We start from the raw sequence: 24,881 nt of genomic DNA, 5'->3' as shown, positions 1-24,881 counted from the left end.
AACTTTATATATAATTTATATAGAGATAACAAGTAGTTATAGTGTAGTTACACTATAGTTACAATGTAACTAGGATATAACTTAGATGTAGCTTGAATAAATCTGGCATAAACATGAGATGGTGTAGCTAGCTTGTGGAAAGAGGGTTTAGATCCGATAGCAAAATATCTCAACAATCTTAGCGCGAAATCAACAGTAAAAAAAATTGGCAGTTTTCAGTCCTGAAAACTGTCGACAGCTAGCTAGCAAAACCGTTTTTAATTATTAGCTGTAGAACTCAAGTACGTAGTAGTATTGCGACAACAGTATCGAGACAAGGAGGAACACCAAAGCCTTACGTACGTGTGTTCCGCGAAACGAAACAAATTGGCCGCTCGCTCAGTTTCACTGTCTTAGCTCTAGCCACACTAGCAACGACGACCCAAATCAACATCGCAGAATTGATAACGCACGTACGCCGCCCAAGCTAGCTAGTGGCCATTATCCCATGGATATTTCTTCCCAATCCTTCGTGAGGAGAATCCATCCGAAATTCTTCGAGCTGATGCGTGTGGCACGATTCAGATCGGTTCGGTCGGTTTTACGCAGGAACAATTTCACACCTGATCGAGTAGGGCTTAATTCGCATAGGCATGTGTGCGCGCGCTCCTGGACAAGCTAGCTAGGCAGGGCTGCTGCTGCTGCTGCCATCCCATTACGTGCTCCGATCGAGGGGTTGTCGTCTCCGCGCGGTGGCGGGGCCGGATCGTCGCCGGTCGTACGGACAGCGCGCGGCCCCACCCTCTTTACGAGTCGTCCGTTGGATGCTGGACGCCCCAGATGTGTCCTCTCTGCCCCCACATCTCTCGCATGATGATGCGTGCGGGGGCCACGTCTTGGACTCTTCCTCCCGCCGCCGCGACGCCCGTCCGTTCCCGATCCGGCGGCCGGCGATCGATCGATCGATCGAGCGAGCAAGCTATACAACCTGACCGACCTCGCTTTCTCCACCCCCACCACGACGGCGACGACGAGAGAAATTGTACTGGTAGCAGTAGTATTTTTTTTATATTTCTTCACCTTTAGTCATGTCACCTCTCACTTCACACTCACAGTGTCCCTTTCCTCCCTTTCACCTAAAAGCCCTAACAGTAGCACAACCCTCTCACTACCTCTTCAGTACAGCTGCAGCTGCTGACTGCTCACTACTATACCGCCTCTGTTCCATCTCTCACACTAGCTTCAGGGATCTCTCCTTTTTAGGCCAAACAATCCATCCACTACCCCCTGCGCCTCCCTCCCCCCTCTCTAAAAATAGTAACAGTGCGCGTCAAATGCAATTCCCCCCACTCTTCTCTCCTCGCACACTCCTACTCCTAGATAGCACAAGCTCCAGCAGCTGCAGGAGAAGCAGTAGCAGCTGAGGAAGTGGGGATTCATGGCCCTATGAGGGGAGAAGAAGAACCAGCAGTAGCAGCAGCAGCTTATACCACCGCGAGCAAGGCAGGGTGAGTGGCAGGAAAAAAAAAAAGAAGAAAGGAGGATCTCTCCTTTTGCTTATTCTCCTTATATTGAGCTCTTGCTCCTGCAGATTCTTGTTCTTCTCCGCCGCTCTGATACGGCTGCCGACGAGAGAGGAGGAGATCAGCCGCCGGTGCAGCCGCCGCCACAGAAAGGTATAGTAAGCTAGTAGCATGCTGGTACCGTTGGCCATTACCCATCGATACCTTCCCACATGTGTGCGTCGCAGAAATGTATTGTTTCTTGTGATAAGAATTACATATATAAATCGGAGGAGAGCAGAGCACCAACCCCAAATGGATCTCTCGATCTCTCCCCGGTGACCCAGATTATATGCATGGAATCATCATCAGCTTCATCATTCGATCGTGTTGAAGAAGGGGAGAGGATTGCATCAAGCTGTGTTTTCTTGGGTGGTGTGATGGCAGATTATTGATGGAGCTGTCGCCGCCGAACCACGAGAGCAGTCCACCGACGGCGGGCGGCGGCGGAGGAGGAGGAGGTGACGGCGCCGGCGGATCGAGCAGCGCGGGCGCGTCGTCGTCGGCGGGAGGCGGCGCCGCTACGCCGCAGACGCCGAGCCGGTACGAGGCGCAGAAGCGGCGGGACTGGAACACGTTCGGGCAGTACCTGCGGAACCACCGGCCGCCGCTGGGGCTCGCGCAGTGCAGCGGCGCGCACGTGCTGGAGTTCCTCCGGTACCTGGACCAGTTCGGGAAGACGAAGGTGCACACGTCGGCGTGCCCCTTCTTCGGCCACCCGAACCCGCCGGCGCCGTGCCCCTGCCCGCTGCGCCAGGCGTGGGGGAGCCTCGACGCGCTGGTCGGCCGCCTCCGTGCCGCGTTCGAGGAGAACGGCGGGCGGCCGGAGTCGAACCCGTTCGCGGCGCGCGCGGTGAGGCTCTACCTCCGCGAGGTCCGCGAGCACCAGGCCCGCGCCAGGGGGGTCAGCTACGAGAAGAAGAAGCGGAAGAAGCCGCAGCCCGCCGACACCAGCGGCGGCGGCGGACACCCGCACCCGCCGCCGCCTCCGCCGCCGCCGCCGTCCGCCGGCGCGGCCTGCTGATGGCGAGCAACTAGCACGTACGTGCGCACGCACCCATTTGCCATTTGGTACGCCGGATTGAGCATATTTTATGTAGGTTTTCGATTAATTGCTTGTGCATGCATGCATGGTTTTTTTTATCAATTCTACGCGCGCCGGCCGCTAGCTCCATCCCAAACTGATCATCTTGTTGATCGATGCTACATTTGTTGTTCGCTTCTACTTCATCTGCTACTAGCAGCTGCTTCTCCTCCCGCTTAATTTTTCTTGTCAAACTTCTTGCTCGTCGAAGCAAGTGAATGCGCCCTCTCTTACTTTTCACTGCCATGATAGATGATGGGGAGTAGTAGTAGTAGTATATTGTAGTACGTACCATATGCCCCTCAAAGTCTAGAGAGAGGACGAGACGAGAGAGAGAGAGAAATTCAGAGTGGCCGGCCGGTGACCGGTCTTCACACTCCATCTCTCTCTCTCTCTCTAACTCTCTAGAGAGATAGGCCAAGGATGGATGGATCGATGCATGCATCTGGCATCTCTCTCCATAGTCACCTGTACTACTAGTTTCGTGCCAGATCTAGCTAGCTGCTGCACTGCATGAACCTCGTGTGCGAATTGCTTGTCGAGTCCAATCCAAAGATACTCTCCATTTTTTCTTCTTTTTTTTCCTCCACGAATCCTCTTGGGGTTTCTTGTTCTGATTCCTGTGTCGCTTCCTTTTTCTGGAGCTCCCGCGCGCCGGCCGCGCGCGCGCGCGCACGGAGGGCACTGTCTCGCGGCGCACGGAGCGGAGGCAAGGACGACGACGGCTACTGTTGCGCTAATCCTCTCGGTCTCCCTGAACAGTACGCTGGCTAGCTACTGTTCTTCTTCTTCTACCAAGCGAGACCGCGTGCCTGCTGCTGGTTCGCGGATAGAGGGTCAAATTACCGAATAGTTTTACCTATAGCTATGTCCTTTTCTCCCCGCCGCTCGTGGTAGTACTTGATCAGTATAGTAGCATGTCTAGTTAACATGGGGTGAAGCCAGATGAGGGGATGGCGCATGTTTAGTTAACTGTACATATCAACTGTTCAGCTAGGTGGTTTTTTTTTTTTTGCCCCCAGAATTGCGTTGATTCTTTTGATTCGAACTGTCATTTTCTTTTTGGATTTTCATCTCTGGCTTTGTGCCCAGCTCCTGATGATTTCATGCGTGAAACTATGACATGCATCCACATGCATGGATGCACAATTATGCTTTGTATCAAGAGGTAGTGTGTGTGTGAGGTGCATAAAGGATATAGATACCTCTCTCTTTCTCTCTCTCTCTCTATATATATATAGCCATATAGGCAAACTAAACCAGCAAAACATCTAACGAATGATTATTACATATCTGGGTTGGCAGGACATTCCTTACCATAAAAATTATTTGTTGGTAACCATAGAGATGCAGCAGAATGATGATCGTGGACGAGCACTCCATATTGCAGTCCAATATTGATCTTCAGCTGTAGACTAGCTAGATTGAAAGATCATATGATGAACATATAAGAAGATCAATAATTAACAGTGCTAGTCATTGTGGATAATGTAGGTACTACACTTAGCTATAGTAGTTGGTCTGCGAATTCCATTACAATTAACTTTTACATAGAGATGCATCAAGGGAAATAACATGAAGCATTGAATATATATAGATGGATATATGTGTGTCATGAAAATGTCATGTCTGCATATATCAACAGTCAAATATGTATATAATCATTAATAACTAATTAAATGTAAATCTATAAACACTGGTTCAATTCGATGACAATTTTGTCCAACATCCCTAATTAATTGTAAGATAAATGATGTAGAGACTTCAAAAATATATTTGATACAACTTGATTCGTGTTCATAATATGCACAGATACGATACATATCCCCCCCACACACACCCTTTTTCATGCTATCCACAACAGAATGTGAAAACAAGTCAGATGATTAAAATTTTGGTGTAACTGATGTATGGAGCTATTAACTACTTCAAAGCCTAATTAAATTATAATTATATGATAGTATAAACTTTCAGTGTTTCTAGTGTGTGTATGTTAGCAAATGTTCATCATGATACCATCGACCTTGTGCTAACTTAATTTTATGTACTCAGCCATTCTTAGCGGAACAATTTGATATAATCAACCCATAGCTTTTTAGCACCTTTATTTGTTATTAATACTTAGAATACTTACTAAAAAAATTAGCCATATATGGTGGTTATGTAAATTAACAAGTTGTCTCCAGGTCATATTTTTCAGAAAATGTGATGCTTAGCAAATTATTAATGTTTGAAGGTAACATGTGTTATACATTTTGATTATGTTGTCGGACTGCCTTTTAGGGTGTAGTTTTTCTGGACTCAAAGTCAATATATATAAGATAATGAATTTAGACAGAATCATTCAATGAATTCTCATGTTATTACTAGATAATTTAGAACATGTTAGTTTGAAAAGGCAAGTAGTTTGCAACCCTTTTGTTTTTTTATGTTTGTGCTGCATTATTATTGTATTTATTGTGTGTTCATATTAATTGTAGTTTCAGTTGAGGTAGCGACGTGTTCAATTACTACTTCCTCCATTTCAAAATATAGGATATATTTTGTTTTGTTTGAACAAAACTTTGACCAATAGTTATTCTATTACTTTCTTCATTCCATATTGATTATCATATAAGCATTTTCACCAAGACCAAGGAAGACTTAACTACCATATATTTCATTTGGTGTGTATGTGATGGGGAAGAATAAAGAAACATGCAGATTTAACTCCTCGCATACACAAGAAACGAGTCTTTAGTTACTCCTAAATGTGTAAATGCATGAACATAGACTCAATTTTCATGCATAGATGCAATAATGTTACACGTCAAACAATGATACCATGGTTATATGAAGATCAATTTAGAGTTTCTGTTTTTTTATATGATGATCAATATAGAACGAAAGCAGTCTAATATAATATTTGTGAAGCAAAATTAATGTTATTAGTCTTGTTTTTAAAAGTACTTTCGCACGCTTATACTTCTTTGTGTCATATAAATAATATATTAGGAAGCAATTGTTAGTCAAAGTCTTGTTCTAACAAAACAAAATGTGCCCTATATTTTGAAATGTATGGAGTTAATATATGTAATATATGCAATCGAATTATAATTTAAGGGCATAGATAACGGGTGATAAACGTAACACCAAGTTTTTTTATATAAGAAGACAATCATCAATTAATAAAGTGAGAAAAAAACTATATATAAACCAGAATTGAATCCACCAACCCTCAAAATGAGAGATAAATCCATGAATACCTACTTTTTTTTTGTCATTTTTATAGTAGAGGAGGGGAAAACCTTTATCCTTTTCTTTAAAAAAAGTTGAGGGAGGCCAAAAAAAAAGATTAAATTGTTTAAGTTTAGAAGTAAGGAGCGAGAAATAAGATGCCTTAATGTGAAATGAAGAGTTCCAGTGAAGATTAACCATAAATGCATCTAAATAGTTCACTAGGAAATGAACTATTATTTTTGCTCTAGTAAAAAGTACTCCATCCATCCTAAAATATACTACGGTGGAGGAAAAAGACTATGATATACCGCATTAAATTATAGATGGCTGAACATACAGTGAAAGGGCGGTTGGGGTAATATTTGGTGAGAATTAAATACTTATGATGTATGGTTGGTAGGGAAATTGTACTATAGAAATATTTATATTTGGTATAGATTTTGAATACTTAATATTCTAAAATGGAGGGAGTACTTCTCATATGGACATCTAGTGATCTTTGAAATATAACTTTGAACACTAATGTCTATTATTGTGATATATCTGTAAGGCCCAACAAGAGCTATACTAATACTGTGAAGATTCATTCTATAAAAAGATTTTATATATTCTTATTATCTGCATATTTTCAAAATTTTGATACTGATTTTTTTTAAAAAAAAACCATGGAGTACATGCGTGCACACACAAAGTAAAGTAAATGCTTTCTCATCAACATATAGTAGTTAATGGGCATTAATTACAACTTAATTACGACCAGTTATTACTTATTCTTTCCAAGCATTAGGAATACATGTGTACTTTCCCCAAATCAATGGAATTGTTTGTTTGCTTCACATTAATATTTTATAGAGCAGTTGACCATTATCCTTGATTAGTTGTACTTATTTGTAATAGTCAGTAACTTGCAGATGTTTTGTGGGCCTGTTTGATTGAGAACTAATGTTGCCACACATTTTTTACTAAGGTGACTAAGCTTAGTCTTTTGCGGCAAACAAAATGACAAACTAAGCTTAAACAAAGATAGGCAAAAAAAAAATAGAGTGTATGACATGTGGGCTAGGTGGCTAAGGGTTAGGCAAAGTAGATTTGTGATATGAACCAAACACTACATACTAAAACTGTGATTTACCTAAGGTAAGATATACCTTAATTTGTATTCTTATGCGTGTGTTTTGTTCGCTTGGTCCGCTTGGAAAAATATATTGCCGGGGCTAGCTAGGAAATATATGTGTCTCATTTGACTTTTCATAGCTAGCTAGACATTGAATGTACATCACTTTACAACCAGCAATTAATCTCAGCTAGAGCTCAAATCTTGAGCTAGCACACATGTTCTGAAATGATTCAGCCAGGACAACCGTAACACAGCTTGAGTCTCATAATAACAGAAAAATTTTGCCGCACATTGCGATGTGTGAATTGAATTCATGTATATTTGTGTGAATTTATGTTTCAGTAAACGTTACGACAGCTACAAATTAATACCTTATTGCATAATATGGTTATATTTAATTAATCTTGTTATTGTCTACTCGATCAACCTAATAATCTTCAGAATTCTGAAAGATATTTATTAAGTCGATCTTCAGCAGTCAGGGTAGCAGTGTGTACCATATGCCCATCAAGCTTACTAGCTATGTGTAAATAATATAGTTCGATTTTGTTTATTTGATGTTGATGTAAATTTCAATTGATGGTTTAGATCGCAAGGGGCTAAGCATATGCAGTGATGCAGATCACACATGCAGGGCATTCCGCACATGCATATACAAATGTGGAGAACAGAGGGATGAATTCTATCTTGACATAATTGGGTGTGGATGCACACATATTTTGGGACCGGCTATTTGTCAATCATTTGGTTTTAAATAAGTAATAATCTCAACCACTTTTAGTAGAAGGTAGGGTTGCTTTGAGATCAACTCCCTCCATCTCAAAATAAATGAACATAGTATATGATGTGTCATATCCTAGTATACTACGAATCTATCCAGATTCATAGTATTAGAATGCATCACATCCCGTAGTAGCTAGGTTGAGTTATTTTGTGACGAAGAGAGTATGTTCATAAATATTACACACAAATTTGTTGCTTGCCTTTATCCTTTTTAGCATAGTTAGGGACACCTCATCTCCATCTCCCTGAATATGTATTAGGTAACACGTGTGTTGGTGTGCGAGTGCGTGACTTTGGTGTTTGGTGTAATGGTAGAAAAATGTTTGCTTTCAGATATGTGCACCAACTATAAGCTTAATTAAACCAACTCCTCTCTTACTCTCAACCCCCCCTCCCCCTCCTTCCTATGCCTACTAGAACAACATTAAGCATCCACCGTCACTCTCTCTTTGGTACAACCACTAGCGCACTACCGTTATCCATTGTCTTACCACCATCTCCCTCCTTTACTGGAATCATGCCCCCATGGCCTCCCTTCGAGCCTCCACCTCCACCTCCACCCATATCTCTATTCCCAAATGCAGAGACTTAATGTGACGCTATCCATTGTCTTACCACCATCTCCCTCCTTTTCTAGGATCCTGCCCTCATGGCCTCCCTTCGAGCCTCCACCTCCACCCATATCTCTATTCCCAAATGCGGAGACTTAATGTGGTGTGCTCGTGGTAGTTTGGGTTATGTCATTGTACCATCATCGGTCATGAGGTCTTCCATGAATAATTGTCCTTCTTCTCACTTATCAGTAGAAAAAACAATATACACTTTTTATACTAGAATTTACTCATATGTAAGTGTGTATGAATGTGGAATCATATTTAGCTAGGGCCTAGTGGTATGTGAAGTCTTACATCATTGCATCCATTCCTGCGTTTTCTTATTACATGAAAGACATATACATACTTTTTGCTCCTACACTACACGCACACACCTACGATGAGCTGCATCTTAACACACACTCAAAGAAATAAAGGCCAATGTTAATAGTCTCACTAAATTTCTATTAAAAACTCAACGGCGTGTGTAATATTTGTGGGTCAACAACGAGATTTGAACCCTAATATTTAGAGTCACATAACTATGATTCGACCATCACACTTTTATGATTCCTCATATATGCGTGTATGTGAACGTACCTTCACGTATAGTTATATTATATGCTATCCCGATGCATTAATATTTGAATATGGCTTCTCCTTCATTTCAATATTGAAATTGGCTTTATATTTTTCTGTTGATGATTAAAAAAATGATTACAATTGTCATGGGACCCATCATGATCTATATTGATTAAGTTGGATGAGGGTCAGACGATCCCGAACATCTTTGGCAAAACCTATTAAATGGTTTCTTCTACCTACTTAAAAGGTAATGATAAAGGTAATTTATCATTTTTAAAAAGTATCAGGGATTATTATATTTTCTAACGTAAAATTTAGTATCTTTGTAATAGGTATCTCTAAGGTATGGGTAAATTTTAGGTACTTCGATATTTTTTTTTGAAAGTACCATAAAACTTTTCTAATACTATGGTTTAGACATACATAGCACATTATGACACGGGTAAATATGTTACGGCACTGGTGTATTGATTTTCTGAATCCGCCACTTATCCGTAATATTGTCCCTTAACTCTTTTGATCTCTCTTGCATGTCTTACTCTCATACATGCTTGGAAGATAAAATGGTTCAGACCTGCGCTACAGCCTACAGCTGGTGAACTGCAGAAGGGGAAGCAGTACTAGTCGTGGTGCTTCATATATCGCACCTACTTGTTGTTCTGTCATCCTTCGAAGACATCGTCCGTCCCAGTGTGCAGCTGATCGACAACGACCGCACTGAGACGGACCACCGCCGCCGTCGATCGAGCATGCAGAGATCGACCAGAATCGATCACAGCATGTCGACGGCCTTGTCAGCATTGGATCCAGTCCATCGATCGGTAGCCCGGCCCTAACGTACGCCAGAACTAGCTAGTTCAGCTAGACCAATCCCAGCATTATGCATATGCATGCCTGCGTGATGTGTCGTACGTCTTCTTCATTAGCATTAGCGTGTACGTACTTTCAGTATATTTGTATTTTATATTTCCTATATATATTGTTATTATTCTGTGACTATAGTTTGTGCGCGTGTGAGATACTGAAACTTCCCCCACATCCACATGTGTGCATGGAAAAAGTGGACTAGTACATCACCAAGACAAGCCATGGGAGCATGCCGGCCTATTGGCACACGCACATCGCCAGATATGATACGGCGCGGGCAATGCGCGTGTGCTCTCCGATCCGCGTGGCGGACGGCCGCTGCATCCCCCCTCCGCCCGCTCGCTGACGCGGTGACGCTTGCCCCGGCCGTTTGACCGCCTGCGTGTTTGACCGGTGGGGTGGACGGCCCAGCCGGGGCCCGCGAGGCCGCAGGAGGGGCGCATGGGCCGCCGTCCTCCCTGTCGGCGCTCGGCGACGAGGGCTAGCTATTCCCGAGGCCCCACGTGCATGCTACACCCAGGTCACCAGCCCGCGCGCGCGACGACGGAGCCGGAGCCGGCACCGGCACGTGGCCGTCGCCCGATAACAAATCTGGGCTACGCTCCCTGTGTCGCATAGCGATCGGCTTACTACAGTACGCTCCTGTACGTCGCTGGCTGACTGGCCGGCTTTGGCTGGCTGTCTCGTGTACGTAGTCGCGTGCGACGAGGCGGCGTACGTACGAGCCATTGAATTGATGATGGCTGTGTACACTGGTGCACTACTGGGGTTCGTACTCGCTCCATCGATCACGCACCCTGCCAACAGCGATCTGCAGATCACGACGAGTACCCCCTCCACGGCTCCGATGATGGTGTTTTTTTCTTCCGAAAATAAAGATGAAGATAGATATTAAGTATTTTACATAAAATGAGGTGGTATTAACGTATGATTGATTAAATTTTAATTATTTTAAACTTTTTTAAAAAATAGATTAATATGAATTTTAAAGCAACTTTCATATAGAAAGTTTTCGCACGAAACGCACCACTTAGCGGTTTAAAAAGCGTGCCATGAAAATCTTAATCTTTATCCAAATCTTGTTGGATAAAAGAATGGGACCTGAGTCTCCCAGTTTTATCGGTTGATCTAATAAGTCAAAGCAAAAACTAAGATTTGATGTTTCTTTTAGTTTAATTTTAAAGTTGATTTTAATATATTTTTAACGTAATTTTCTTTTTAGCATTAGTTTTTAAGTTATTATAAACAGATACAAATATTTTGTCTTCTTAGGAAATATGGGCGACCGATGTGGCTTTCCAAAGCAGAAACGCGTACTACTACGCACTACGCACGTAGCAGTAGATACAGCTACCGCACACACGGTACTGTACGCCGTCGTCAGGCCCAAGCAGGAGTAGAGGCTTCAGGCTTGGGCTTCGCTAGCTTTGTACGCTTGTGCTAGCGGGCCGGCCTGCTGCTTCAGTAGTACACGCACGGCCGAAAATGACGCCAACTTCAGAGGGACAGGACAGGACAGAGAACAGATATCCCTAGTTGGCTCGGTGTACTGAAAAGAGTAAAAGACCACAGATCACGAGCGAGCAGTACCATGTACGTCTCTGGCCATGTGTCAGCTTGAGTTATGTGTTTGAAGCTTGCAGACATTAATATATATAAAAAAAATCAGAATTTTTTTGAGAACTTAAAAAAAATCAGATGGATATATATTACATATATAAACTTTTTTTTTGCGTCTGATTAGTAAAACAAAACCATTTTCAAAGGCATGTTAATTTTATTTTTATACACGGTCCAAAGTTCGGCCGGTATTAATGATGACGAGGTTTAGTGCGTACCTTTTAACCAGCAAACCTCCAATAGAGCCGTATCTGAAGATATACATACTTTCACACGTGGTTCATCTAAATATATATGACCGCCTGTTATAATCATCGGACGTTAGTAAAATTGAGCAAGTAGCTTAGCGCAACTCCCTGACTAAGCGCTTTGCTAAATCCCTAGTGCCTGCAGCGGGGCACGTACAAGGGTAATGCTCTCTCACCTCACAAAACCTCTCCAAGAGAAGAGCGTCAGTGGCGGTGCAGTGGTTGAGGAGTACCAGGATATGATGGCCAGCAGTTGCGTTGCTAGAGGAAGGCGGGTCTGGCGGCAACAGTCCTTTGGGAAGTGGATCGGGAGGAGCGGCACCGGTGGAGAAAGCGGATTTGGTGTGGTGGTGGAGCAATCATCCAGATCCGATTGCGCTAATGCAAGGGGGAGGTGGATCTAATAATTGCAGAGGTTGGTAGGTGAATCCGATAGTCGTGACGGCAAAGGGTACGAGTTGTGAATCCGAAAGCAGTGCTAGGGAGCGCGGGATCCATGCAGGTCTCTGTCACTATAGTTGCTCTTTGTTGCCGCCGTATCGCTGTTGCCGTGGATGAGGTGGAGGTGGTTGAGGACACTATCAGGTCGTGGAAGTTGGTGGTGATCAAAAGGATGATGCAGCTGAATATTGATTTTTCTAGTCTGTGTAGATTCTTGTATTGTGATAAGTTATATTGTTTTTAATGTTTGCATGTTTTTTCTTGCATTGTGATGTGTTGATTCTGTTGTGGGGTGTGGATCTCAATCTCTAGATGCATGTGGATTTGAATCGATGCTAAATGTATTGTTCATTTTTTTTTGGGGGCAAAACATTTTTCTAGGTGAGGGTCGTAAGGACCCGTATGTAAAAATTGATTTTTCACATGCATGTGTCTTCAGTGTCCACATGTGAAAATCAATTTTTATAAGCGGTAGCCTTTGTTTTTAGGCAGATCATTCACCTCCCTTGAAAAAAAAAGTATTTTTGACCACCCAGAAAAAACAATTTTTGTGTTATTGGTAGTGTATTTTAGTAATTCACATTAGGTATGTGCTTGAATTCTTTAGTATATAATAGAAAATGGATTAAAATCTGGCCTCTACAATGTACTTGAATTCTTTATAGTACATTTGATTTTTCGCCTTACACATACGCGACGATCCATCAATTGAGATCATATCTCAAGCTCACACAATCTTTCGAAACCCGGACAGATACTCTAAGACGACGTAAACCTATACAAACTCTGTATAAACAATTAATGGAATTAATTAATTCAACGATCGGACCCTGTATATGACGCGTATACGTACGTACGTACGTACGCAAAATAAATTTGTTTAGTGCCGGGATCGATCAATTCCAACCCTGCGGGAACGACCTGATGCCTCCAAGAACACTCGCCGTGTCGTCGAGCTCGAAGCCCAAGTCCAAGTATGTCCCAAACCCGTACTCGTCTGCTACCCCGCCGCCGCCGCCGAACTCCTCCGGGAACCCGATAACCGCGCCGCCGTATTGGTAATGTGGCACCGCCGGCTGCGTGGGGTTCGCGAAGCCGGCGGCGGAGTCGTAGCCAGCAGCCAGCTGCTGGGAACCGACGTAGTAGCCGCCCGCCGCTGCGGCTGCATGGCGGCGGTGGTCCGGCGGCTGTAGCTGTGACAATGTCGTCGTCGACATCGAGCCGGTGAAGGTGGGAGAGGCGGCGCCGCCGCTGTCCTGCGGGCCGTCGCCGTCGCCCTTCCTCTTCTGAAACACCCTGCATAGCACCCAGTCCTCCTGCAAAACACATGAAAGGCAGACGCATGGTGAGTAATTATTAGCACTAGCTAGCACGTATACACTAGCACGGGATATGACATCTGAAACGGGCGGCAAGCCTCGTCTCTATCGGGAAGAGCTCCTGTCACTAAGGAAAGATCTCTGATGTGAGAAGTTAGGATGACAGTTATTTCTATCAGGCCAAAAATAACGTGCATATAGATTATGTCTATACGAGTTTATCTTTAACGGTGTTTGATTCGGCTCGTTAGAGATGATAACCATGTGACGGCCGCAAACATTCTACACGGCCAGAGTCGTTACGGATAAGAAGTTCTGTACTAGCGATAATTTGGCATCTCCATGACAAGCTGAGACAGCAGTACGCCAGTACGTATGTGGAGTACCACATAGTACAGCTAGTGAAGTTAGCAGATGATCGAGTTAGTAGGACATCGTGCACTAATGCACCAATTATTGTCATTGGATGCATACTGCATGGCCGATTGGGCGCCGCCTGGTCCACACACACACACACTCTCACTGCCTGTGCCTGTGCCTGTGCAGTGTGCACGAATGGTCCACGGGTACATGGGGGCCAGCATATGTGGTGCGCATGCATGCAGACATTGATGCATGTACAGTGAATATCACTCTTGAGAGCTTGAGCTTTGTCCTTTGCGTGTACAGTGTGCTGTCACTCCATCAGGGGAGGAGAGATCATATCGATGAGCCCAGGCAGCAACAAATAATGAAATAATGCAGCTGGCTCTGCCCGGGTACGCATGCGTGTACTGGGTACTGCCGTCCTGTAGCTGTAGTGTTTAGTTAGCTGTCTCTGTGCTTCCTTCTGGTTCGTTGAATGTTCGTCGGCATGCATGCATGCATGCATGATACATGCGCCGATGCACGCGCGTGGCTTTGACAGGTCAAGCACTAGCTAGTCAAGGGGATTATTGGTCCTCTTGATTAGTAAATGCTCGTGTGTATTACACAATAAGGCTTTGTTTACTTTCCAACTTTTTCAATAAACTTTTAACTTTTCTATTACATCAAAACTTTACTACACATAAATTTCTAGCTTTTCCGTTATATCATTCTAATTTTAATCAAATTTTTAATTTGACGTGAACTAAACACACCCTAAATATAGTATAATGACTATATTTTTTGCACATGCTAGCTCTGAACAATGACAATGCCTAGTTCTTTTGTTGACGAGACTCCCTGTTTTTACAAGATAAGGAGGCCAGGTCAATTGGGGTGCAACTGAGATCGGCGGTGGTAATGCGGTATGTGCTTCTAGCTGGGGAAGGGTGCCAACAAAGAGGAAGAAGTGTGGCATGGGAACATGCATTACATTTGCTGACAATATAGCAAGCTGGAGTACTATGCAAGGGTGGGACCGTGCATGGGAGGTGGCAGTACTAGCATGCCGATATGGCGATATTAAGCTGTCAAAGGGCGGGGTGGATGATGAGGCGAAGGCACTTAGGGTTAAAGTGTTCCGTAGAGATTTTTTTTAAAAAAATTCTTTTAGAGAAACAGAGAGTTCACAAATGTACCACCCTCGTACAGATATATCCTGGATTGTTAAGGAGCACACTAGCACTACGTGATTGTTGGTTGTTATTTAATTAGCACTACCTACGTACGCAAGAGGATGTATCTCCACATTCACGTGCCGGCGTCGGGCATGCTAATTAGTTTGCTCTCTCTGAGCATATCCATCGTGCATGATTATGGCCCTGTCGACTGTGACGAGTTTGGCATCACTGTCTTCCATATGAACTTAATTTCCATCCTGTGAGAGGTCCTCTTTTGCCATCTAGTGATTCACGGGGGTCGCTTGTGCGATTGATAAGTAACGGATTAATTAGTCCTACAATTGTACTACGTGGTTACTCAACATACACTCACGTGCTACCTACCTATACCTAGCTAGCATGTTCAAGTAATATTATCGACAGACTCCTTAAGAAAAACATGTCGATCTCTACATCGTTAATTAAGAAAACCTGACTATATCTATCTGAGATTTGTTTCGGTCCAGTAAAAAGTATCTCAAGGTACCAGTATCTCACGGTACCCAATCGTTTCCGATCATTGGATCTAGCTGATCTGGATGGGCATTTTTGATCCGACGATTGGAAATGATTTGGTACCGTGAGGTACCGGTATCTTGAGGTATTTTTTGTTGGATCGGAGCAAATCTTATATCTATGTAGAGGACATAAAAAAATGTGATAAGGATCAAAATAAGTTCAATGCGTTGGCGCACGGCTTATGTGTATGACGTACGTACCCTGGGTTGGGAGTGCGGGGAGTCGAGGCGGAACTCGTGCATAACCCAGCCGGTCTTGACGCCGTTGGGCGCCCTCCCCTGGTAGAAGACGAGCGTCTTCCTCATGCCGACGACGGCGCGCGACGACGACGACGACGAAGACGACGAGGAGGAGGAGCCGCGCACCTCGCGGTCCTTGCCGGTGGCCTTCCAGTATCCCGTCTTGGTGGCGCGGTTGGTGCGCGACCCCGTCGCGTACTTGCGGTCGCGGAAGCTGAAGAAGTACCACTCACTCGCCGTCAGCTTCGCCACCTCTGCATTCGTATACGCACAAATCACTACTACTATGAATTTGGAAAGTACAAACACACGCATAGCTGGCAGCAGGGGATGTGTGTATATATAGTAGGGAGCAATTTGACGGTCCTTGGGAAGGTATCATGAGATACCATTTTTTCTATTGTAAATTTAGTACATCTTAGTACCTAGGTACTATGAGGTACCAAATTTTACACTAAATTTTTGGTACCTCATGGTATCTCCTTAAGAACCGTAGAATTACTCTATAGTAGGAGTACGTACTAAAATTCTCGGTGACAATATTTATAAACAGTTAGTGTGGCCTGACCGGGCATTAACTTAGCAATAATGTTATTCGCAATATATATATATATATATATATATATATATATATATATATATATATATATATATATATATATATATATATATATATAGATAGAGAGAGAGAGAGAGAGAGAGAGAGAGAGAGAGAGAGAGAGAGAGAGTAGCAGAAATATATGTGGCTGTGATCATATCAGGCATCATCTCATAATTCACCAATTGATGAAACGAGATCGATGATGTCAAGCATGTGTTGGACGACAACCGATATAGTACTATACTGCATAAGCACACACCTGGGAGCTCCCACGGTTCGCGGGCATGGAGGTCGACCTCCACCAGCGTCGAGCCCTGCGCGATCCGCTCGTTGGCCACCTTCTTGTGGAGGTAGTGGCAGACCAACTCCTCGTCGCTCGGGAAGAACCTAAACCCCGGCGGCAGCGTCGACTCGATCTCCCTCAGTGCCATCTCGTCGTCCTAGCTAGGCGATCGACAAATCGATCGATCGCACACGCAGAAGCGAGCTAGCTAGCTAACTATGGAAGAAGCTTAGCTAGCTGCTGATATCGATCTCTAGCTTGATTCTGATCGATCTGGATTGGCTGGGGTTTCCGAGACCATTTTATAGAGGGGGGAAACAAGCTAGCAGTTAGCTTAGCTAGGAGGATTAGCGAAAACTGTTGGAATGTCATGTGTTAACCGATTAAGGTAGCTAGCTGATTAAGCCCGTCATCAAGTCCCTATCGCCTGACGCAATATATATCTGATCGCGATCGAGATGTTTAGCTATAGGAGAGATTCCAACATCTCCTGTCATGAACGCACGCATGCTGCTTGTGCCACGAAGTGAAGAACTAGCTAAATTAGCTATTAGCAATAGCTTCTACTACTTGATCGATCGGGAGACCCATCCTAGCAAGTTACCCATGCATATCGCATCTCTTGTCACTCATGAGATTAATTAATTAAGGAGAAGTTATACGCACTGGTAGTGTCCTAGCTTGTACGCACCTCATCATGCTTATGATGGTTTTCTCATGCATTTATTAGTTTTTTTACTGAAAAAAATTAAACAAACTTGCATGGTTATATTGTTGATATTTGAAGATAGTAGAAGAGATTTTCATTATTTAATATTTCTATTCATGATTAATAAATATCGAGTTATTCTCGGTTGGAGTGATCTAGTTGTTGCTTTTCTATGTTTTGATAAGCATGGTCTGAGAGTTTTTTTCCATGTCTTTTAAAAAAATTCAGGTGAATGATTACTTTTCACTTGAAATTTGTTTTTCCCTCTCGAATGCAGTTGAGTTTGGACTTTAAATTTGATGGTAATGTAGTTCTCCTCCGAGGCCATGGAAAACTAAGTGTGTGATGAAGATCAAGGTTTTCAGGTGGATGTTGTTTTGTGACCGGTTGATATATGATGATATTTTCTGTGTTCTTGCTCCAGGGAGAGTTGGAAACTATGAACATCTTTCTTCACATGCCCTTCCAGTAGAGGATGTTGTGAGCGTACGTGATCTTGAAATAAGATGGAAGGGATTCTACAGATCTTTCAAATCATAGTCTTGGTAAGTCTCCGGTTCATGAAAAAAAGGTTTCTAGATCATGTTTATAGCATGTTCGTATATTTGAAAGCAAAGAAATGAACTTTTTTTTAAAAAAAAATATCACTAGAGTAAGACTGGTGGTTTTCTTATTTTGAACAAGTTGTCTTGCATATGTACAACATGAATGAGTCCCTTAGCCTCAAAGTTTTTGATTGATTACACTATCTGTGATTTTCTCATAAATTATCCCTCTTCTTGTAAATATGTTTTATTTTAAATATAGTATTAACTACTATAGGAATGCCTGGTAGTATTTCTCATAAAAAAATAGTGATAATGTAGTTCATGACTATAACTGGAAGATGGATTTTCGTTCCTCAAGAGGATCTCTATCAACTCATTTCTTTCATGTCACATAAATAGTTACTTTTTTATTAAAAAAACTGACGACATATATTAATATGAAATATATTATTCCACAAACATGCAAGGTCAAATTCAACTTTTATAAGTTGTAACAAAAGGAAAAAAAAAATACACTTTAACTAGTATGTGCACATTCATAATTATGTTTGTTATTCTTGGTATAACTCGTACAAGTTGAAATAGAATTTGCATGTGTGTAGAATGATATATCACATATTAATCTATCTTATCAAATTTTTCAAACAAAATATATAATTATTTTATTGAGATGTAAGAAACAATGGGGCATCCTCTTGAGAGAAAAAAAAGTTTGAATTTTAGACATACATTTTTTCATCAAAATATAATCTAGTGAGATATTATCATATTTATTTAATTGTAATGAATACAACGGTATAACTGTATCATAGATTAGATAATTTATTTATGAGAAAAACCGTTTAAAGTTTGTTAAAAAAGTTAGATTTGTATGGTGGAGAGGATAGAGACATTGCATATATGAAGCATGCAAGCAATGCATGCATGCATAGGCAGGGAATAGGGCATGCGGCATGCGAGTAATGAATAAGTAAGTAGCATCACGTGTGGGGAGGGGATGATTTTTCTCTAAAAGTCGAGCGCCCGATTTATACTTGCCTCGTGATAGTTTTCATCGAATATTCCCTATATATATATATATATATATATATATATATATATATATATATATATATATTATAATCCATATGATTGTTATGTAAGGTCGTTTTATGTAATCGGAATACTATCTAAATAATGAAAAGAAATACTGTAATTAATAACTTCCAGTCTCTACAATTGTCGGAGGGGTTGCAAATTAATCTTATGTGATTTTTCTAGTGGTCAAGCCTACATAAATAATTGTAGTGTGTAATCGATTGTGGTGGGACATCCACAACCAAGCTAGAAAAGCAAATAATAATTCGTGCGTACGTGCACATGTTGATCGGGATATGCATGCTATGGTGTGAGATACACGTACGTGCTGATGACTCCTGCTAGGTAATAATAGTAATGTAAAAATACTCCATGCATAGGACACTGGAGCTAGCGAGTGCTATTTTTTTTTAAAAAAATAACAATCATTTGACTATTCCTTTTTCTAAAAAAAATATTTGTGTAAATAGAGAGATCAGGCATGCTTAAAATACTTTTGATGACATATTTGATAGTTCTCTTAATTAATTAAGTAATTGAATAAACTGTTGGTCAAAGTATATAAAAACAGAGCTTATATATATTAGCAATTAGCTAACATTAATACCCAGGCTGGACAAAATATCCAGTTTGGAACAATAACTAATCAAGTGTAGGCCACGACGGGTATTTATCATATATATTTAGTGGAAAGTGAGTATCTATAAGTTGCAAAAGAAAAAAAATTAAATGTGGACAGCTTACTGAGATAGCTAGCAACATCAATCTCACCTATCTAATTAATATGCACTTTTGAGATATATATTACATCAATCGACTAAATCATTTCCCGTAGATTGTACTAGCTACTAATGGATTGGTAGTGGATACTGACCACTGAAGTAATACATACTCTACTTAGATATAATGTTGTTGTGTATCATGGTATAAATGATCCAGTGTATGCATGGTAATCGGTCGAGACTATCTAGATAATACATCCGTCGATAATTTTTTAAAAAATATTTATCAGATGCTTTATAGTATTTAACTGCATATGATAAATATTTTTAAAAATACTTATGAATAGTATGTAAATTTAAAATCCCACGATAATGTGTTGTTTCCGTGTTAACAATCTTTTTTTGACAGATGTATAAAAATATCAAACTGGCCACCTGGTTTAATGATGAACTACGTGGAATAAAAACCAATAATGGTTGATTGAATCATGATCTGTCCACAAAATAAAAACCTCATTTCTCATTCAAACACTACTACAAAAATTATCAACGGTATGTTAATACCAGTGGAGAAGCCGCGTCAGTGTTGCACTAGTGCAAGTAAAAAAAAAAAAGAAAAAGGAAGGCTGGCTCAAAGCATCCTCCCTCTCCCTTCACCCCCCCTCTCCCTTCACCCCCCAAATTAGCCTCATTGATGCCCCCTAATCCCCATCCACATTGTAGGTCAACAAGAAGAACGCAAGAGCCTACATCAAGAATAACAACAAAGCGCATCAGATATGAATAACAAGCTAATCACATCACAAATCAAAATCTTCAGCCATTGCCAACCATAACTCATTCAACAGATCGAACTCACCGCCATCATCCTAGTAGAGATCCACCAACAATGTAATTGATCTCTCCCACTATTGTCATCTCCCTCAAGCCACTGTCGCCATCGATCGTCTCCTTCGAGCTACTCTGCACCGGTTCCTAGGTGTGTTTTTTGGGGGGGGGGGGGTGAGGGGGTGATGTAGGGCTTCTCTTTGGCATGTATGTCGAGGAGAACATCAGCAACGGAGAGATCCACAGTGGTGAGATCAGAGGCGGCTGGATCCAACGGCCCCCAACCTCCAGGCAGCCGTTTCCGACACTAGAACGGATACCCTCATCTCAATCGGGCGGTAAGCCCCATCTCAATCGGGCACACCGTCCGTCACAGGCTAGAAGACACTGATGTGAAGAGTTATCTCAATCGGGCAAACGGCCATCACGGATGAATCTATCTCAATCGGGCCCTAAGTAAAGACCGTCACCGATAGCTTTGACCCAGACGACCAGTCAAACTATAGCCCGTCACAGATGACCTATCTCAATTGGGCCACAACTAGCGCCCGTCACAGATGACTACTAACCTTTATCGGGCCTAAACTAGAGCCCGTCACAGATGATACTCATCTCAATCGGGCCTAAACTAGAGCCCGTCACAGATGACTGCTGACCTCAATCGGGCCTAAAATAGAGCCCGTCACAGATGACTACTGACCTCAATCGGGCCTAGACTAGAGCCCGTCACAGATGACCGTCATCTCAATCGGGCATTTAGTTATGGCCCGTCACAGATGACTATAATCCACAAAAAAAAATAAATTTTGTTTTTTGGCTAGCCTCAGGCCTTTGCTAGCCATGCCCGCTGCAAAAATGACAAAAACAAACACAGATATCCAATATCCCCAGCTCCCCAGCATCACCCATTCATATACATATGCATTCACATACACAGACATCAACATATTTCACATAACCACACATTCACAGCCATCTCATATTTCACATCCATTTACATATTTTACATCCATTCAAATATTTATCATATTTCACCTGCAAAACCGAGTTAATTGGATCAAATATTTATTTAGCAAGTCTTAACATAAACATATGAAATATATACATAAATGTAAGCATCACAGTTACATCATCACAGTTGCATAATAAGTGTTCATCATTGCCTAAACATAAAAGTTCAACATTGTTCATCATTTTAGTTTAAGCCTAAACATTCCTTTGGGGTTAATTATTTCGCGGAGGATAAAACTGGCTATCTCCTCGCGAACCTCCTCAAAGCTGGTAGGCAGAGACTTGGTTATTGTGCCCTACATTGTCATAATTCCAAATTAGTTGATCGATCATATATAAGTACTAAAATGTAGTTAGTCTATCACAATAGAGACCACCGACCTCAAACTCAGCCAAAGTCTTCATCTTTTCTCCATACAGAAGGCGCATGTTGTGGCACACATGGAATCCGCACTAGTCACCTATTTGTTGCTTAACCGGGAAGTCTTTTTTGTGGATGAGGGTGTCATATCCTGTCTTCCTGAGGCCTCCTCTTTGCACGTATTGGGCCCACGCTTCATCTATCGCTAGTTGAATTGGGGTCCAATCATATGCGTTCTTATCAATTCTGGTCCACTTAGGTGTTATGACCAGAAGGATCCAATGGGCACTGCGGCATTAATATAGTGAAAGTTAATTAAGTACTGAAGGAATGTGTCATGCTGTTGTGTATATTTAGATAACACACTTACTATTGATTATAGGCGCACATAATGTACTCCTTGTCTCGGCGGGACCACAAGGTGTCGTAGATGTAATTGACCATTCCTTGACGGTCATTCTGGAGATTTGTGACAGTGACCACTTGTGGATCAAGGAAGGCAACTTCCAGTGCATGCTTCTGACACCATTGCCAACTTAACCTACACACAGAATAAACGATCTTTTAAGCGAGTTAAACCGATTGTTATTACTAGATTGAGTTGGGCGACAATACTTACAAGGAGTAGCACTTAAGGAGGCTTGTGTCCATCGCTCGGAGCCTGTAGAGGTCGAAAAGATCCTTGAAGTCTACCATGATATAATTTGTTGGACCAAGGAATGGCTTTCCATCGTACTCTCCAAGGATATCGGTAGCTTTATTCGGCTTCCTGACGTTAGAATTCTCCATGTAGTATAAGTGAAGGTACTTGCAAGCGGTGCCCATTGCGGCAAGCACGTCATCTCCAACCAATGGCATGCCTAGTTGGAACTCCTGTGGAGCGACGTATTTCTTCTTGACCTCTTTGCCCTTAGTCTCTTCCTGGACCTTGCCCAGATCTAGCTTCCTTGGAGCTAGAAGCGAGGCCTGCACCTTTCCTCTCCTTCCTCTCCCTTTTGCTTCGGGTTTATCGAGAGTAATTCTCTGAGAGGAAGAGTGTGCTTTCCTGCTCTTCTTCATCGGTGGGGGTTCATGAATCGCCTTGCTATCGGCCTCCGTTTGGTCCTCCCCAAAATTCATGTCGTACTGCAACTGCACATCGTAAGATTGTGCATGACGATCTTGAGCAGGAGGGGCTGAAGGAGCAAAGGCGGGTCCCTTTGGTGGACGACCGCCTGGTGCAGTGGTTGGCCTCGCTGTAACCCTGATCTCAATGAGGTTCTTGGGCCATTGGATGAAGGTACCACGGGCATTTCCTAGTGAGTGGACCTCGTCGTTCGATGGATACTTCAGTGGGAACAGCTCGTATTCAGGCTTCACCGAGTCGACTTGAACTTTTGCACAGTCGGCCCTGAGTTGCGCTCCATGCACTCTTGTCTCTGGGGTCGGTTTGTACGCAAGTCCCTCGGCTGCTGGAACCATGAAGGTCGGCATCACCCTAACTGTGAGGGTGCAGCTCGTTGGTTCCTGCGATAGATTAATCAATTTTTTTAGAATATTATATATCATATGGATTCGTTAAGTCTTTCATGTGTTGAGTAAGTTCACTTTTACCATTATGTGGTCGACGGCGCTGTCGACCGATGTTGGATTTTCCGCCAACTCAGTTGATGCGCAACTGCTGCGTTTTTGGGTGGGACTTCCTAACTCTTCGTACGCAGCAGCAGCGGCGGCCTGGGGGTTCTGTTGATCTTCTCGGATCTCTTGCCTAATCTTGGCCCTCATCGACTCGAGCTTTTCGTCGAATTCAGATGTCAACTCAGCTCTTATCGACGCCCGGATCTTGGCTTCAAGGCTTGTATCTTTCTCCGCCTTGTTGGAAGTCCACTTCTTGTACTGCCACGCGTAGTCTGGAAATCCATACTTCCAAGGAACAGAAGACCCAACGTCCCGTGTCCGTCCACGGTGTTCCTTGTTGCCCAACGCTTTCGTGAGGAGGTCGTCCTCGCGTCTTTGAGAGCAGGCCTCTTGCGAGGCTTGTTGCTCGGCAACCAACTCCTTCTGCATTACAATTTAGTAGGGTTAAATAAACAGCACGATGGGAAACAATGCGAACATCTAGTTTGACTAGACACTTACTATAGCTTCGTACACTCGTTGATCTTTTGCATTTGGCATGAAGATTGTGCCATCATCATTCTTCTGGTACCTGGCCCTGGCCCAATTCCTAGCCCAAGGGTGTGGGATATCGCCAAACACGAGCGGCGTGTTCAATTCCTCCGCTTCTTCATCCTCACCCTGCCATTCGTCTTCCTTACCGGCATATCCGGTGGTGCCAAGCCGGTGCGGATGCTGGTTCCTGGTCTGGAGCAAGTGATATGCCTCGCTTCTAGCTCTAGACTCGGGGGTCGACTTCTTCGCATGGAATTCCTCCCAGACCTGTTCCGTGATCCAAGGAAATTTCTCTCTTGGATCTGGATTCGTCGGGTTGTAGACGAACTCGCTGACTAGCTTAGTCTTGAAGTTCTTCCAAGCATTGCCCATAACCTTGAAAGCAGCCCGCCTGAGACGGTCCTCATGCTCCGCAGGATAATCGAAGCTCTCCTTGAACGTTAGCCAAGCAATGTCCTTCTCTGCGGCCGGCACGAGCTTGATGTCAACTTGCAGAATACTTAATTTCTGCCTCCCTATGACCCCGCAGATAGACCTAAATCGGCTCAATATTTTCCTTGGAGATGTCGGCAACCCTACGGCATCCACCGCTGTTATGCAGAACCGTTCCTTAGGGATTTTGTTCCCTGTCCTAGGAGTACGTGCCCTTGAGGACTTACTAGTTGTCGTCGACATTGCTTCTCGTTGCTGAGACATCGTCTACTTTTCGTCAAAATAACAAAAAAACACAATTGAGTGCTACAATCTATTACAATCTATTAACCACATTTCACAATAATTTCATTAATGCACCACATTTCATCCCAACATGAATAAACCACATTTCATCCCAACATGAATAAACTACATT

The 24,881-nt window shown here is 42.9% G+C and overlaps 2 protein-coding genes across 2 annotated transcripts; one reads left to right on the top strand and one right to left on the bottom strand.

Moving 5' to 3' along the window:
* Window positions 1–1,178: 1,178 nt before the first annotated feature.
* Window positions 1,179–2,805, top strand: LOC127763214 (protein G1-like3). The gene is made up of 3 exons (XM_052287855.1): window positions 1,179–1,487; window positions 1,571–1,655; window positions 1,929–2,805. Exon 3 carries the CDS (start codon window positions 1,936–1,938, stop codon window positions 2,563–2,565), a length of 630 nt encoding a protein of 209 aa, XP_052143815.1. The 5' UTR covers window positions 1,179–1,487; window positions 1,571–1,655; window positions 1,929–1,935; the 3' UTR covers window positions 2,566–2,805.
* A 9,931-nt stretch (window positions 2,806–12,736) lies between these two features.
* Window positions 12,737–16,881, bottom strand: LOC127763650 (NAC domain-containing protein 100-like). The gene is made up of 3 exons (XM_052288413.1): window positions 16,601–16,881; window positions 15,702–15,994; window positions 12,737–13,414 (listed from the first exon to the last, which is right to left on the bottom strand). The coding sequence occupies exons 1-3, from the start codon at window positions 16,770–16,772 to the stop codon at window positions 12,995–12,997; spliced, it is 885 nt and encodes a 294-aa protein (XP_052144373.1). The 5' UTR covers window positions 16,773–16,881; the 3' UTR covers window positions 12,737–12,994.
* Between the last annotated feature and the right edge of the window lie 8,000 nt (window positions 16,882–24,881).

The sequence above is a fragment of the Oryza glaberrima genome, chromosome 2 (genome assembly GCF_000147395.1).
Source record: "Oryza glaberrima chromosome 2, OglaRS2, whole genome shotgun sequence".
NCBI classification, from domain to species: Eukaryota; Viridiplantae; Streptophyta; class Magnoliopsida; order Poales; family Poaceae; genus Oryza; species Oryza glaberrima.
Note: the sequence above shows the minus strand (reverse complement) of the source record. Positions and strands in the feature narration are given on the sequence as shown.

Coding starts and splice junctions, on each gene's coding strand:
- LOC127763214 (XM_052287855.1), top strand. CDS start 1,936: ATGGAGCTGTCGCCGCCGAACCACGAGAGCAGTCCACCGACGGCGGGC.
- LOC127763650 (XM_052288413.1), bottom strand. CDS start 16,772: ATGGCACTGAGGGAGATCGAGTCGACGCTGCCGCCGGGGTTTAGGTTC. Junction 15,995..16,600: donor CGAACCGTGGGAGCTCCCAG/GTGTGTGCTTAT, acceptor ATACGAATGCAG/AGGTGGCGAAGCTGACGGCG. Junction 13,415..15,701: donor CCCCGCACTCCCAACCCAGG/GTACGTACGTCA, acceptor TGTGTTTTGCAG/GAGGACTGGGTGCTATGCAG.